This window comes from Danio rerio, chromosome 4 (assembly GCF_049306965.1).
Source record: "Danio rerio strain Tuebingen ecotype United States chromosome 4, GRCz12tu, whole genome shotgun sequence".
NCBI lineage: Eukaryota > Metazoa > Chordata > Actinopteri > Cypriniformes > Danionidae > Danio > Danio rerio.
The window spans coordinates 60900001-60916044 of record NC_133179.1 but is presented as its reverse complement, the minus strand read 5'-3'; the positions used below and the strand labels follow the sequence as shown (position 1 = coordinate 60916044).

The 16044-nt window shown below is 40.0% G+C and overlaps 2 protein-coding genes across 2 annotated transcripts in view; both read left to right on the top strand.

The window, feature by feature from the left end:
- LOC137491034 (uncharacterized) overlaps positions 1 to 16044 on the top strand; it is a 74012-nt gene that overhangs the window by 25106 nt on the left and 32862 nt on the right. The gene's annotated exons all lie outside the window — the stretch shown is intronic.
- crestin lies at positions 8907 to 13343 on the top strand. Its single transcript, NM_130993.2, has one exon. The coding sequence runs from the start codon at positions 8911 to 8913 to the stop codon at positions 10690 to 10692; it is 1782 nt and encodes a 593-aa protein (NP_571068.2). The 5' UTR covers positions 8907 to 8910; the 3' UTR covers positions 10693 to 13343.

Sequence of the window (16044 nt, the reverse complement as noted above, 5' to 3'; positions counted from 1 at the left end):
TGATGCTTTGATGCATTGTCCATCCTCCATGCCGAGATTGGTTCAAACTTGCTCTCTCTCAACCAATAAGCATGGGATTCACTTTGTGGACCAGTAATCGGCCATTTGAACAACCTAAAATGAGAAATAGGATGTACATTTACGCACGGCTAAATTAAATGCAAAAAAAAAAAGTTTTGCTTGAAATAATTCTCATACTAAGTACTTTTGCATGCACAACAGCACAAAAACATGACAAAACCGTGACACAGCAAAGAAGAAGTGCTGGTCTTGCTGTTTTCAAAGGACGCAAATGGCGGTGTGGCTTTTTGTCTGCAACGCAAAAGTTGATAAGCCGCAGGGTCAACACCATATGCTGGCACATAAAACCAAAGGATGGTCCATATTGAATCTAGGTTAGTTATATAACTATTTATAGTATAGTTAATATTTATATCTAAGTTTTTACTGAGGATTTGCACCATGTTTATTTGGACTTTGACACATTATTTATAATTTTCTTATTTTTTATTTGTTTATAGTAAGTAGTGTTGTTTATGGTAACTGAATATATATTATTTGGAAAAAGTCAAACTTGCTTCAGTGTTCTGTTATTTTGTAACAATCTTTCTGTTAAGTTAATTCCAAGAACTTTTGGGCAAATATATTGTCAGTAAATAAATGCACAATTTTTTTCCCAATGAAAAACGCCTTAGAATAACATTGAAATAAATTGCTATAACTTGCTCAGGGAAAAGTGGATGTAGACACAATTTATTTTGGAAGTATAAAACATGGTAGTGTGTATTTCTAAAGAAAAGAAAAAAAAAACTTCATGAGGTTTTGTTTGTAATAACTAGAAAATGCCACTTTAAAAAAAAACACGTTTTTCTTAAAATTCTGGAATATTTTCTGTCTGTTCATATGTTTTTGGACCAAAAAAGTTTTAGACTGGACCTTTAAATGATACAGATTGAAGCTTTAGGTTCTCCTGTTTAAAATAATATATGACACTTGAGGCTGACTGCTAAAATAACAATAAAGCTGCTTTTGAAAAAAAAAAAAATATATAGGCCCATTAGGTGCCCACAAAATACCTCTAGGTCTTTAAGGGTTAAACAGTGATTGCAGATATGGAGAAATTTGCAGGGGTGGCAAAAGCATCTTTCTATATTAAAATTATTGCAAGATAGAAAGGAGGGAGGGTTTTGGGCTGAGGAAGGAAGAAGTAGAGCGTGGATAGCAGAGGTAGATTTGCGGGGTACATAGCTGTTGGTAGCTCTGGGTTTGTAGTTCTTGGTCAGAGGAGGGGATTATGAAGGGACAGGAAGGGGCCGTGTGCAGATTTGAACGGTAGACCGCGCAGGAAAGATTACGACATCATAACTCTGTTGTAAAGATTAGTATCCATGGTCCCCCAGTAGGGACACTGATTCCACAGAGTAACACGAATAGTGCATTTTGCAGAAAATAACTTGTGGTACGTGTAAAAATGTGTTTTTTTTCCCCTCATAGAAGGGGATACTGGAAGAGGGTAAATGAGTGGGGAGAGGAAGAGCGTTAGGACTTGTATAGAAAGACTGAGGGAGGTTGGAAGGGCGATAGTATTGACGAGGGTTGAGAGTGGAAGGGATGTCTTGAAAAGTAGAGCTGGAGTTTTCACTGGAATGTATTGCCAAAACACTACAAATGGCTGTTTTCAACTATATTTCCATATTTTAACTCACATAAAACTGCCTGAAAGCTTGGAAAAAACATCACCAACTGCTTACTCATCTGCTTACATCACCTTCCCTGCCACTCCACACATTCAACACAATTTCTCAATACAGCTGGGATCATCTACCATTACCCCCATGTAGTTCAGTAAAGAGAGGACATTGCTAACAACGCTCCATTATGCAGATGTGCATTTTTCAACGTCAGAAAAATCAGACGCTTCTTAACAGATCATGCTGCACAACTTTTAGTGCAAACTCTTGTTATTTCAAGGCTGGATTCTGACAGTGCTCTTCAAGCTGGACTCCCATCCTGCACCCTTAATCATCTATGCTTCAGAACACTGAAGCTCATCTGGTCTTCAATGAGAGCCCATGTAACTCCTCTCTTTATCTCTCTGCATTGGTTACCGTTTGAGGCTCGTATCAAGTTAAAATCACTGGCACTGCACTCTCTTAGCTCCACCTACTGCTGAAGGTCTACATTCCCTTCAGGAGCCTCCAATCTGGAAGTGAGTGCAGGCTATAAATCACTTTTATAAAACCTTTTCATTGACTGTTTCATGCTGGAGAAATGTCCTCCCATTCCCAACTATATGTAAGATTCTTAGTCTCAAAACTAAAATAAGATAAAAAACTAAATAACAATAATCCATGCACAGCCCTATTTATTTACAAAATCCAATTCATAAATTCAAAAACAATTTGTAAATTAACAAAAATTGGATTTGTGAATTTAAGAATTGTGTGTTATTTCAAAAAAATTCCAGAGACCTAAGGAGATCACTAAATTTTTCATACTTTGTCATAATTTGTCATGAAGGATTCGGATTTCTGCTTTCCAATCCGTCTCATCATGGACCAACGTTTATCCTTTTCATCATCCTGTTTCTCAGTATTTAACTGTGAATTGATTTTAACTAATGAATAAGTTAAAACTGCTTACTGCAAGAATGTTCTGTGTCCTTGTTTCTCTTTTTGCCTGTCTATTTTAACTTTGTTTTCAGGAAACACACAAACCAGGTCATAGGTCATGGAGATCTCTCTCTCTCTCTCTCCATCTGTTCCTATGACTGGAGGTCCAATACAGAGGAGAAGAAGACACCTGTTCTAGTTGTCCTGATATTGCCTATAATATTATAGCTGTTTGATTGATCTGTTTTTGAGTATAATTAATTTTAATGTAATTCCTTTTTGTGTAGAGATAGACTGTGTGGAGTAAAGATATTGCAGCAGACTGTTGATGGAAACAGTCTTGAACCAGCCTGATAACACAGCTGAACGTACAAGAAACTTCCTTGAGTCTTTAACACAGATGGTCATTTGTGTCTATTGTTTTCCTGGTTTAGCTTTTGACAGGTCGGAGATCAGCTCCCAATAACTTAGGGCGACCTCACCTCTAGGCATCAGGTCGCCATCCATATCTGGAGACAGATACAATGCTTTCTTTGACGCACACATTAAGGCCATCCATATCTGGAAGTAGAAACTATGTTTCTTTGACGCATGTATTTAGAATTGTCTATTTCTGTTGTAACCAATGAGAACTGTTTACCTGGATCCCACCCTGTCTGGACTTGTGTAAAGAGTATAATTGTTCAATTGTTGAAACTGTAAGCAGAGCGGCCTAGGAACTCAGTGAGAGTGTTGAAGCTGGCTTCTGCGAATGAAACTGCAAACTATCTTCAGTAAACTTGATTTATTTATTTAAATCTCTGACTCTGGCTCTTCTTCATCAACCAGACTGGTCATTCTTTGGGTTAAACTGTAAACTATTCCTACAGTCAATAATAAATACCCTGAGCATAATGGTACGAGGCGTGGGCCTGCCCTGCATGGCAACTGCTCATTTGAAGGCCATTGGGATGGACCAAACCAGATCACTTAAAAACCTCTCGTAACAGTAAAACTTTGCATTTTGCATTCTGCTGCTCTCTCCCCCCTCTCGGCTTGCTCTTGGACACTGCAGCGCCATGCAACCTCTTAAAGTTTAGGAACTGCCGAAACCGCAAAAAACTTCAGCAAACCGACTTTTAGCAGAGTCTGTCACCCCGGTAATCCAAGACAACTTCAACTTACAAGCGAGTGAGTCTTAAGGACGTCACTGAAGCTAACCCAGATAGCAGGTAGTAATCGGCCCGAGCTCGGCTCCGACTCGGCATTGGTGAGTATTATCCGGGCCGAGTCTGGCCCGCAGCTCGCTCCCGCACATGCGTTTGGGATGCGGCTGTTAAGCACTGGCCCGATTCCGGTCAACCACATCTGGCCCGAGTCTGTCTGTAGAGTCCGGGCCGCTCAACATAACACACAACATAACCACTTCCAATGGACAGTAAACACACAAATAAATAATAATAATAAATAAATACATCCAAGGGATGTAACACATGGACTCGGTTTGTTTAACTGAGGACAACCGTAAAAGCTCCTGATCCAAACTCCAATCCAGGTGGTGGCGGTAATGCTCCAAAAAGCAGGTTGCCAACCGCCACGAAGATTACAAGAAGAAAAAGAAGTTTGTTCTTAACATTGGATTCCGGTCAGAAAGGTAAGGTTTTTACTGTTTGTATCATGTATACTATGCAAATGTATTGCTTAAAACATTTTTCACAGTTGAAGGAACTCATCGGCATATTGCAGTGGTCAACACAAGTTGAATCTGAAATCTTGGGCATCTCCAATGGTCTCATTCATTGAACTAGCTTGAGGGCTTATACCATCAGGATAACAGAGCGCCAATTGATTTCGGGCTCCTCTGACCAGTACTTCTCCGCAGATGTTCTAGTACCCTTCGGCTAACTAGCCAATGATTAATTAAATCAGTTAAATTAAAAACAATGGCCCTTACAGGATCTTCAGCGGAAACCATTTCACGAGACTTTTAATTGACTCCTGGTCATGTGCTCGCCTTGGGCACATCCTGCTAGAAGCACAATTTCGTAGAGACAAAGAGATCTCTAGAAACTTTAATGCATATGAATGAAAGACAATCTCTTAAAATGTTAGAACTAAGGCAGATGTATCTTTGAATAATATGCCATAATGTTCCTCTTATGCTGTTTATTGCAAATCAACCAGGTTAATCAATGTGTTGTTTTAACCCTTATAACAGAGTAAAATGTTCTGTATGTGTCTGAAATGTATGATGTCTGGTATTGAACGAAAGCTAGTGACATTTGCAATACGTTGGTGTAAATGAAAAACTAGTAGTACAAACAGTATTAATCTTATAACGTTTAATGTAAGATAGTTTCAATCTTGCAAGAGTTTTACCACTTGAAATCTACATGCAGTCTGTTAATTATTGACCTTCCCTACGTCAGTACGGGGTGTGGCCCGCCCTTCATGGCAACTGCTCATTGGCAGACAGTGCCATGGGGACGAACCAGACCAGGTCACTTAAAAACACCCTGCGACAAAGAAACTTTGCTTTTTGCATCAGCTAGCTTGCGCATGCTTTTGCTCTCTGCCCCCTTTCGCCTGCCCGGACACCGCGCCGCCACGCGATTGGGTCACTACGAACTTTCACGCAAACCTCTTAAGCTTCGGGACTCCCGAAGCTGCATGAACTTCCGCAAACCGACTCTCAGCAGTCTGTCACCTCAGTAACCCAGGACAACAGCCATTCACGAGCGCGTGAATCCCAAAGACGTCATCGAAGCGAGAAACTACCCAATCAGGAGCACCGTGTTTCCCCAAGGCCAGCCGGCGAGGGAGATTCGACTTCAGCAAAAAGGGCGCAAGTAACACAAACTAATGTTGTCTCTTGCTGATCTTGTGCAGATTGATCTTAAGCAGTTAAAGATAAGCCATATCTCTGCTTTTGTGGTTTCTCAGGTGTTATTCTAAGATCTTGCAAGAAGTAACGTTATTAGAATTAATTTGGGACGTTGTCAACTCATTTTGCATCCTCTGAACTGCCTTTGTGTGTATGTGTGAATGTGTGTGTTTGTTTGTTGTTTGCTTATTACGTAGTTAGTTTCATTTATCGTAGTGTAGCTCAATAAATCTTTGTACTCATTTTGTAAGAACTGTGTTCTTGTTTATGTGCTTCTAAGTCATTGCCTCGAGCTGTAGATCTTGTTACCTTGCTAAAAGATCATCCAATACTGTGTTATGTTATTATCGTTGGCCACGTAAATGATATAAACAAGATTGGTAAGATACGATGTCTTCTATTTGCGGGACAAATGGTAGATAAAGTGTGAATCTTTTGATCTGATTCAATCTGACTCAATTGAGTCAAATCAATGATTCGAATCTTCAGGATCCGATTCATTGAAATGAGCTAATTAATCCCTGATCGATATCAAAACGTAGGTTGATCCCCTACATATTAATGGTGGAGAATTTTTAGGCACAGCACGATCTGACTTTTAAGCACAAAAACATTGTTTATCTTTTCTATTTTGTCCGGAAGAATAGATCAGAGACAGAGAAACAAAGTTATTGTGTTACTGTATGATTTATTGTGGTACCCAGTGTGTTTAAACGCATGAATGCGCAACTCGAGTGCTTTTGAGAAAGCGAACTGCAGTAAATAGTTATTTGTCCATGAGACAAAAACGATACGTCGCTGTAAAGCGCACGGATTGAGAAACAATAAGCGTGTTCCTTATTCTTTCTCCTATAAGGCCTTCACAGTTGATTTAAAGGTGCGTGTCCCAGCTTTAAAGACTAACTGTGCATTTCTCCCTGGTCAAACTAACAAACAGTTAGACAAACTGTCTTTTTGCCATTTAATTCACTAACAACAGAGTTAGTGAACTCAGCGCGCCGCGCTCGAGAGAGCGGCAGAGCGTATTCTCACGGGAGAACTTATCTTGATCAAGTAAAGTGTGCGTGATTGAATCCACGCGTGTCTTTGACTGTGAATGGTCTCGACACAGAGCGCTGGGATCCGCCGAGATCTTAACAGTGCTATATTCTGTTGAGCAGTGTGAAATGCGCCGCTATTTCACGTGATGCATGTAAATTTGTGTGCATAACCGCATATTGGTTAATTCTGTGTACGTCGTCATAGTAACAGCCTCCCGAAAGTCCTGGAAGACTTTCAGAGTACTCTCAAGTGCGCATGCGCAGTCCTCCGCACGTGCATCGGCTGTAGACATTAGCACAAGGCTAAGCTAACTGAAGCTCACGCTGTTGCATTGAAGTGTGTGGTATGGCTATGCCATTATAGCATTAAAGGCTAGTGTAGTAGTGCTCTTCTTGTGGTCTTGAATGCAGTGTGTTCAGTTGAAGTGACAACCTAATTCACGCTAGCGAGATTTTGAATCTTGATTTCTCACTCTTTATAGGCTATTTGCCTTATTTCTCATTTTTCTCCCTTTCTTGGAAAAGGCTTTGACCAATGCAGATTTAGTAAACCCTATTGTACGCGAACTCATCGCTGGTTTAATCACATTTGTCAAATGCTTTTCCTGCTTAACCTGGCCTGTTTTATTAATTCAAATGCTCATAAGTTGTTGGTTTATTAGCAATGAATTATAGTTTATGACTATAACATAATGCTTTTGATTGCTCAATCAAATTAATGCTTAATGCTTAATTAATGATTAATGCTTTTCTCTTCTGAAACTTATCAACATTATAGGAACAACCATTTTCTATGACTGTTGATATTTGAAGTTGATTTATAAGCACAGTGTTTACGGATTAATTAAATTATAACATTTATTGTCCTAGGACTTTACAAACACAATCACTATTCTGAAATTTTAATTTCATTTAATAGTTCATTGATGCTTGGCTGCCCTATCTCAATAACAGTTATTGATTAATTTTAAATAAACACTTTTGATCAAATTTAATGACATCAGGAATACCACGCATTCCCTATCATCATTGATTTTGAAATTGATTTATTCTCATAACTGATTTGCAGGAATGCTTGCTGATTAATTAAATCATAATTGTGTTTATGACTTTAATGACAACCTCACTGAGTGTTAGTCTCAACCAACATTATTGCTATTTGGAAATTTTAATTTCATTAATAGTTAATTGGTGTTTGGTTTCCTTTTCTATTACAATTATTGATTTATTTAATTATAGCAACTCTTAATCAAGGTTATTGATAAAATCAGATTTCTGAATAATTTCATGTCATTACTAATTTGAATTAGTTTTAAATTCATTTGCAATCAAGTTTTTTTTTTATTATCCTTCAGGTATTAAATTGCCTCACAGGACAGTGCTCCCCCTGGTGTTTGGTTGATGCAATGAGACAGTGTAGCCTGTAGGTGGCTACAACTGAACCATAGTCATCGTTAAACCTAGCATACCAGAGCAGTAGCCTTCGATTAGCCAAACCCCGAAGGAAATATAGGATTTTCCTGTCTACTTAGGCTAATTAGTTGTCTTGATAACACAATAAACCAACCCCTTTTGATGTATTGACTCAACAGTGCCACCGCTTTGTCAACTTTGTAATTTGAAAACTTGCTTCACTTTCTATTGTTTCTTTTAACTGTCTTCTTCCGAGTTGACTACGTCTGCCCTTTTGAGATTGTACCTGTGTGAATCATGAAAGCAGAGAATGTTAGAAACATTTAACAGATGTTGTGAAACCTAAACATTTCGTGTTAAAATGATCTGACTCTCTACCCTTTCTCGCCATAGGACGCTACCTGATTAAGGACGAAACGAGTCAACTAGAAGACAGGTGTTTTCAAATCCGATTTTAGATTCACATCCAAAAGTGGTCTACTTGGTGTATGGTGTCAATCCTAATGAGTAAGAAACCAATACTGTCATTGTTATTGTACTTTCTTTCACAGCGGAGGAAATTTAATAACAATCACAGTCCTGGTGTTTAGAGCTCCCCATCTCCAACTTCCAGCAGAGAAGCATTCTTTCACCTCATGCTTGACAAACCTAAAGGAATTGTTCTCTCTAGGAACCTGGAAGCAGCCAATTATCACTCTACTCCTTGTCAGTCTTCTTCTCTTCCTCTGTTCTCTAACTGTGTGTGTTTACTGACTGTCCCCACAGAGACTACAAGTTAGATGCACGCCCCCTAGAGGATCACAGTCACAGAGAACAACAGCCACTTGTTTATTCCACACTCAGCAGTAGCTCGCACCTGACATTACACCCTGACACTTTTTGTTTGCCATTTGTTTTTGTTTTCTTTTGTCCTTTTCTCTCTCTCTCCCCTCTAGGTCTGTGTCAGGGTCGGTTATAGGTCTTCCCCCTCATCGCCGCAAACATGGCTCACCCTAAAGAACCTGTTGGCCACTGGAAGGACCTAGAAGCATGGCTAAGTGTTGCAACGGACAGCCTCCTCCCTAAGGCCGCCGAAACGCTACAGCATCTGACACAGGACCAGCTGGATGAGAACCTGAACAGCCTTATGAAGCAAGACCCGAGCAAAAGCTACAATCACAAAGACCTAGCCAAGATCACAGGTACTTTGAGTCACGTCCTCATCGCCACCCTTAAGCTGAGTGACAGGCATTCCGCCCAGCTCCAGCACAAGCTGACACATGTGCAGTCCCGCATCAACCAGCTAGAACTGGAGGCTCAGGAACGACCGGAACAGCCAGATGAGACTGATCAAGCTGCCAAAGAGGAGATTGATAAACTTCATGAGACTCTAGCCGCCACCACCCAAGAAATGGAGCAAGCCAAAGCCGAACATGCTGACGTCGCTAACAAGCTTGAGTATATCGAACAGCTACTGGAAGAAGTAAATGCTGACTCTAAAGACAAGGACAGCAGAATCAAAGCCCTCGAAACTCACCTGAGTGAAGCTAGACATGAGGTCAGACGACTAACGCAGCAGCTGGACTACATCAAAGAAGAGTCCAACAGCATTAAAGATGAACTCAAGCATGCATATGAACTGACACACAATGAGAAAGCTGAGGGGTCACTGCCAAAACCCTCACCATCTCCTTCTGTTCCAGACAGCCACGTATCACCCTGTGGCCTGGACCTCAAAGACCTTGACAAGCTAGTCAAGAACCTGGGCAAGTTCACGCCGAATTTGCCAGGTAGCCAAGATGTTCACGCCTATCTGCAGGACATTGACTTTCACCTGGAAATGCGACCCAATGTCACTGACAAAGATAGACTGTATTTGCTCCGAGCAACCTCCAGCCCTGAAGTGCGCAGCTTCCTGGACCGTCAGCCGGCTCACACAAAGACTGACTACCTCCTGCTCCGAGAAGCCCTCATCAGAGAGTTTGATGACATCGAGTCTGAACAAGGACTTGTAGCTGCCCTGGAGACGAAACAAAGTCGCCATGAGTCTTCTCAAGCCTACTACAGCAGACTCAGACGAGCCTACTTCGGCACCCGCAATGAACCTGAGATGGAAGAGGACCTGAACTTCAAAATCCTCTTCCTGAGAAACCTCCATCCTGGGGTAAGCCACCATCTTGGGGTTCTTGCATGCCCCCACACCATGAACACTCAGCAAATACGAGATTTGGCACATAAAGCATACGTCAAACAAAAGACGGCTTCAGAGAAGAGTGCCAAAATCCCTGCTGTTTATGACTTCAACACTCAAAGTCAAGATCTGGCCCTTGAGGGTGCCCAAGACCCAGACAATGCTAGACTACCTCCCAGTGAGTGGAATGTGTCGTCCTACAACAGACAACGAGACTGTCATGCTGATACCAGACCCAAACAGTGGAACCGTCGCTGGAAAGGACTGTCTGGACGACAACACTCACCTGAACGTCACCGGGAGAGACCGTGGAACAGGTCTACCTCATTTGTAAACCAAAGGGGGACAAGCTCGTGGGAATCAAGTGGTACTTCCAAGGTAAAGCAACACCACCTTGATGCAACCAGCCCAAGAGGTCAACGAAAGAACTCACAAAGATTCCACGCTGATCAAGCTCCAACTGAATCCCCACAAGAGACAACATCACCATGTTTTGACCCTCAAGAACTGATGAAAATGATCCTGAAAGAGTTCTTCCAACGAAGGGAAGCGGATCGGAAGTGGGAAAGGAAAGGAAAACCTGATTCTGCCTGACAAGCAACGACCTCACTAAACAGCACCTCTTCACCTCACTTACAGAGAACTGTAAGCACCATAACTTCAAAGACTCAATAGACTGTACCTGAACACCAGAGTTAGACGCTAACTCAACACCTGATGCCTCAGGTCACCACTGCATCACACAAACACTTGTGGATGAAACCCTTCCAATTCCTAAGAGTGCTGTCTTGATCGTTTGCCACGCAGCTGAACTCAGAATCAATCCAAATCCTACCTGTGCCAACTCCAGTCCCTCAACTCCAAGTGACCAGAAAGGGGGAGGAACCAACCTGCTGACACAGACCCACTATCCTAAACTATTATTTTAACGCTAAACTGTTGTTGTCATTTGTGCCATTTTAGGAAGACACCTAGCCCTAGCTATGTTTCCTAAACCCAATACATGCACTCTCCCCTCCACTGCACTACTAGGACCAATCTCTAGTAGAGAGGAGCTATTACATATGTGACACTTGTTTGTTGTGTTAACCTCACTCAATGTCCTTATGTCTCAGTGTTCTTTTCTTTCTCTTTCTCTCTGTCTTTTAATTAATTTCTCTTGCCTCATCAGGGAACCCCCACAGATGATGTTTAAGTCCAGAGCTCAGAATTAGGATTGACTCCTTTCACCAAGCCTCACGGATCAATGCCTTAAAGGTGTGATCGCTGTATTGGTAATCTAACGTTGTAGCACCTGTCTGACGACACGTTTTAGGCGAAAACTCAAAAGATTTGTTAACCACATTTCTTCATCTTCAATCCAGAACCGAAAAAGGGATTGAGGATAAAGAATGAAATTTATTGGTTCGACTCTCGTCAAAATAGCATTGTAGGGTATACGTTGACTTTGACACTTGCCCTCTTCCTCCACGAGCGAGTAAAGGCTATCCAAAAGTTGTTCAAATGTGCACGCCCCACATCTCGCGCATGCTTAGATGCGATAACGCTGACCAAAATATTAAATTCTTTACTGATTGAGATAATGCCTATACAACTTCGTTGAACCTTCAATACCTCGGTTAGTCTTAAAAGCCTAAATTCTGATCATACTAAACTATGCTCTTCTACACCTTGAGCATTGCTAACCCGAGCATTCCAAAGTGCCTAAACCCTGCACCAAGATTCAGTTAGTGATGATGTTGTTTGTGTCTTGTGTTTGCCTGTTCTCTCTGCTTCTGCCTGTTTGTTCCAGTGCCTGCCAATGTTCACACCGGGAACATCGCCAGTCAAAGGGGGAGATGAAGGAACTCATCGGCATATTGCAGTGGTCAACACAAGTTGAATCTGAAATCTTGGGCATCTCCAATGGTCTCATTCATTGAACTAGCTTGAGGGCTTATACCATCAGGATAACAGAGCGCCAATTGATTTCGGGCTCCTCTGACCAGTACTTCTCCGCAGATGTTCTAGTACCCTTCGGCTAACTAGCCAATGATTAATTAAATCAGTTAAATTAAAAACAATGGCCCTTACAGGATCTTCAGCGGAAACCATTTCACGAGACTTTTAATTGACTCCTGGTCATGTGCTCGCCTTGGGCACATCCTGCTAGAAGCACAATTTCGTAGAGACAAAGAGATCTCTAGAAACTTTAATGCATATGAATGAAAGACAATCTCTTAAAATGTTAGAACTAAGGCAGATGTATCTTTGAATAATATGCCATAATGTTCCTCTTATGCTGTTTATTGCAAATCAACCAGGTTAATCAATGTGTTGTTTTAACCCTTATAACAGAGTAAAATGTTCTGTATGTGTCTGAAATGTATGATGTCTGGTATTGAACGAAAGCTAGTGACATTTGCAATACGTTGGTGTAAATGAAAAACTAGTAGTACAAACAGTATTAATCTTATAACGTTTAATGTAAGATAGTTTCAATCTTGCAAGAGTTTTACCACTTGAAATCTACATGCAGTCTGTTAATTATTGACCTTCCCTACGTCAGTACGGGGTGTGGCCCGCCCTTCATGGCAACTGCTCATTGGCAGACAGTGCCATGGGGACGAACCAGACCAGGTCACTTAAAAACACCCTGCGACAAAGAAACTTTGCTTTTTGCATCAGCTAGCTTGCGCATGCTTTTGCTCTCTGCCCCCTTTCGCCTGCCCGGACACCGCGCCGCCACGCGATTGGGTCACTACGAACTTTCACGCAAACCTCTTAAGCTTCGGGACTCCCGAAGCTGCATGAACTTCCGCAAACCGACTCTCAGCAGTCTGTCACCTCAGTAACCCAGGACAACAGCCATTCACGAGCGCGTGAATCCCAAAGACGTCATCGAAGCGAGAAACTACCCAATCAGGAGCACCGTGTTTCCCCAAGGCCAGCCGGCGAGGGAGATTCGACTTCAGCAAAAAGGGCGCAAGTAACACAAACTAATGTTGTCTCTTGCTGATCTTGTGCAGATTGATCTTAAGCAGTTAAAGATAAGCCATATCTCTGCTTTTGTGGTTTCTCAGGTGTTATTCTAAGATCTTGCAAGAAGTAACGTTATTAGAATTAATTTGGGACGTTGTCAACTCATTTTGCATCCTCTGAACTGCCTTTGTGTGTATGTGTGAATGTGTGTGTTTGTTTGTTGTTTGCTTATTACGTAGTTAGTTTCATTTATCGTAGTGTAGCTCAATAAATCTTTGTACTCATTTTGTAAGAACTGTGTTCTTGTTTATGTGCTTCTAAGTCATTGCCTCGAGCTGTAGATCTTGTTACCTTGCTAAAAGATCATCCAATACTGTGTTATGTTATTATCGTTGGCCACGTAAATGATATAAACAAGATTGGTAAGATACGATGTCTTCTATTTGCGGGACAAATGGTAGATAAAGTGTGAATCTTTTGATCTGATTCAATCTGACTCAATTGAGTCAAATCAATGATTCGAATCTTCAGGATCCGATTCATTGAAATGAGCTAATTAATCCCTGATCGATATCAAAACGTAGGTTGATCCCCTACACAGTATTAGGTTGTAACAGTGTGTAGTATATTAAAACAATTTGATACGAAATGCAACTTGTTGTAAAGAAACACGACTGAAGCTAATTGCTATATAAACGGGAGAAAGTTCCTGTTCCTTTGTTAGGTTGAAACAGTGTTTAGTAACTGAAAACTATTTAAATTATTTTAAAGAAACATGACTAAAAACGAATTGGTGTGTATGCTAGTTTCTGTAGACAAATCTGTTAACACTAATATGGCAAAACACGTGCTTTTAACTTCTGAGTTAACTAAACATTATAAAGTACCGCGAGTGTTGAACAAAATAAATTTACAGGCGTGTACTTATGCAAAAGTATTATGTGATTGTGTAAATAAAACTGAATCGTTTTGGATTCATAAAATATTATTGTTTAACTTGTTTATACGAAACTCGACACTGTTTACTATTCTCTTTAAATTATCTAAGAGAAATATATTAGTATGTGCTTTAATTCATATGTGTTAGCCTATGTGAATCAATTATATCTTATGTTCAAACTGTAATTTGCGCATGTAAAACTGAAAGCAGATTTTGATGGGTTTTTTTGTTTGGTTATTGACAGTTATAAATTCTGATTTGAATGAATAGGTAACAATATTTTTTTCGGTTAAGTCTTATTGTTCTTGTTTAACAAAGGTTCGTGAGGTAATTTTGTGGCACATCACAGAGACAAAAGATGCCAATGGCATGCTCTTATGAACAAGTGAATAGGCATGTTATAGTTGGGTGCTTAAAGTCCGTTAAAAACTGTAAACTGCTGATACATTTTCGACATACTTGAGGTTTTTAGACTTTACTATTTGCTTCACAAACGGCAGAAATGGTTTATTGTTATTAGCTATCATCATCATCATCAAACATTTTCCACTATGGTAGGTTAACAGTGTTTAGTAACTTACAACTATCTGATCCAAAAGGTTTCTTATTTTAAAGAAATATGACTGATTGACTTAATCTGCTTTCCTATTGTTTTCATAAACTGGTTTGTGCATTGTGTCACAAAGTGATTAGAACATTTACTGTTATTGGCTTTCATCTGACTCGAAGTAAATCAAAAGCTTCTGTATTCATCCAGTAATGTCTAGGTTTTAAATATAAGTTTAGGCTTATGCTAATTGGGTATAATATATTTCAGGCTTTTTCTGAATAGTCATTATTAATGTTTATATTGATTCTAGTGAAGATAAACATTTGTATAAAATGTTGTATGTTTGTTTGTTTGACAGTTCACAACAAGATCCTTGAGCAAGATCAAACACGCTTGGCACAGAAGAGGTCAGTATATGCAAGTCATGGCTGAAATCATGCATGTGCTTAGCCATCTTACAAATCTATGTCTAAGATTCATAAGGCTGTTACTCTGCATGAATTTCTGAATAAATCTTGTGCAACCTTTAGAGTGCTGATTATTTACAGCATAGGTATTATAGCCATTAATTAACTTCGATAGTATTTCAGAATTTTAACTTTTCTTAGGGGGAGATTAACAACAATGTGATGTTTTATTATAGAAACATCCAAAAGCAACTGTGATGTCTGACTGGCAGACAGATGAGGACGATGATTGCCCGTCGTACACCTAAAGAAAGAACAGGTTTGTTTGCAATTATTTTAAACACATACTGTCACATTATTTCATAGATCTATTACAACCTGCGAGTTTGGCCCTGGCACTATACTAAAATGATGTTTTGTAAATGTATCTGATCATGGTAAATAAGGCACAACTATAGTGACAGTGATGAAGAAAAATTATTTAAAACAAGGAGGCTCGAGAAAAAAAAAAAAAAAAAGCAGATATGAAGATTTCAGGAATCGATGCAGCACCGCAAGTATCATCACCACCAGAATTCTTAAGACCAGAATCAAGATGCACAGATGCTGAACATTCCAGTATGCCTATGAACATTTACAGTCCTTGTTCCAGTGCAGAGACAGAACTTGTTGCAACTCGTCATGCAGCTAGAAAGTAAAGATCAACTAGAGAATATCAGCAGTGTCAAACCCACTGCTGTATTTACACAAGTTGTATGAGAATAAGCTACAGGTTGATTTATACTGATTCCTTATTTTTCTTTTTTAGCATGACTGACTGAAGTTTTAAAATCATGCAAAGTCATAAAGCAGCTGCTGGGCCTGATTCTCACAGCAAAACCAAAACAGACGTGATGAAATTCCAGATGTAAACACATTTGATCTTCCTTTGTCCAATTTGATATGGAAAAGCTTGAAAATCAACTAAAGGAGCAGCCCGAACAAATGAAGAAGCTGGTAAGTTCAAGCTCTTGCTTATTTCAAAGTGTTTTAAGTTTATTTATTTATTTATTAATTTGTTTATTTGTTTTTGTTTTTTTTTGCTTCGT

Bases quoted from the DNA above. Each gene is read 5' to 3' on its own strand.
- crestin (NM_130993.2), top strand. From the start codon at position 8,911: ATGGCTCACCCTAAAGAACCTGTTGGCCACTGGAAGGACCTAGAAGCA.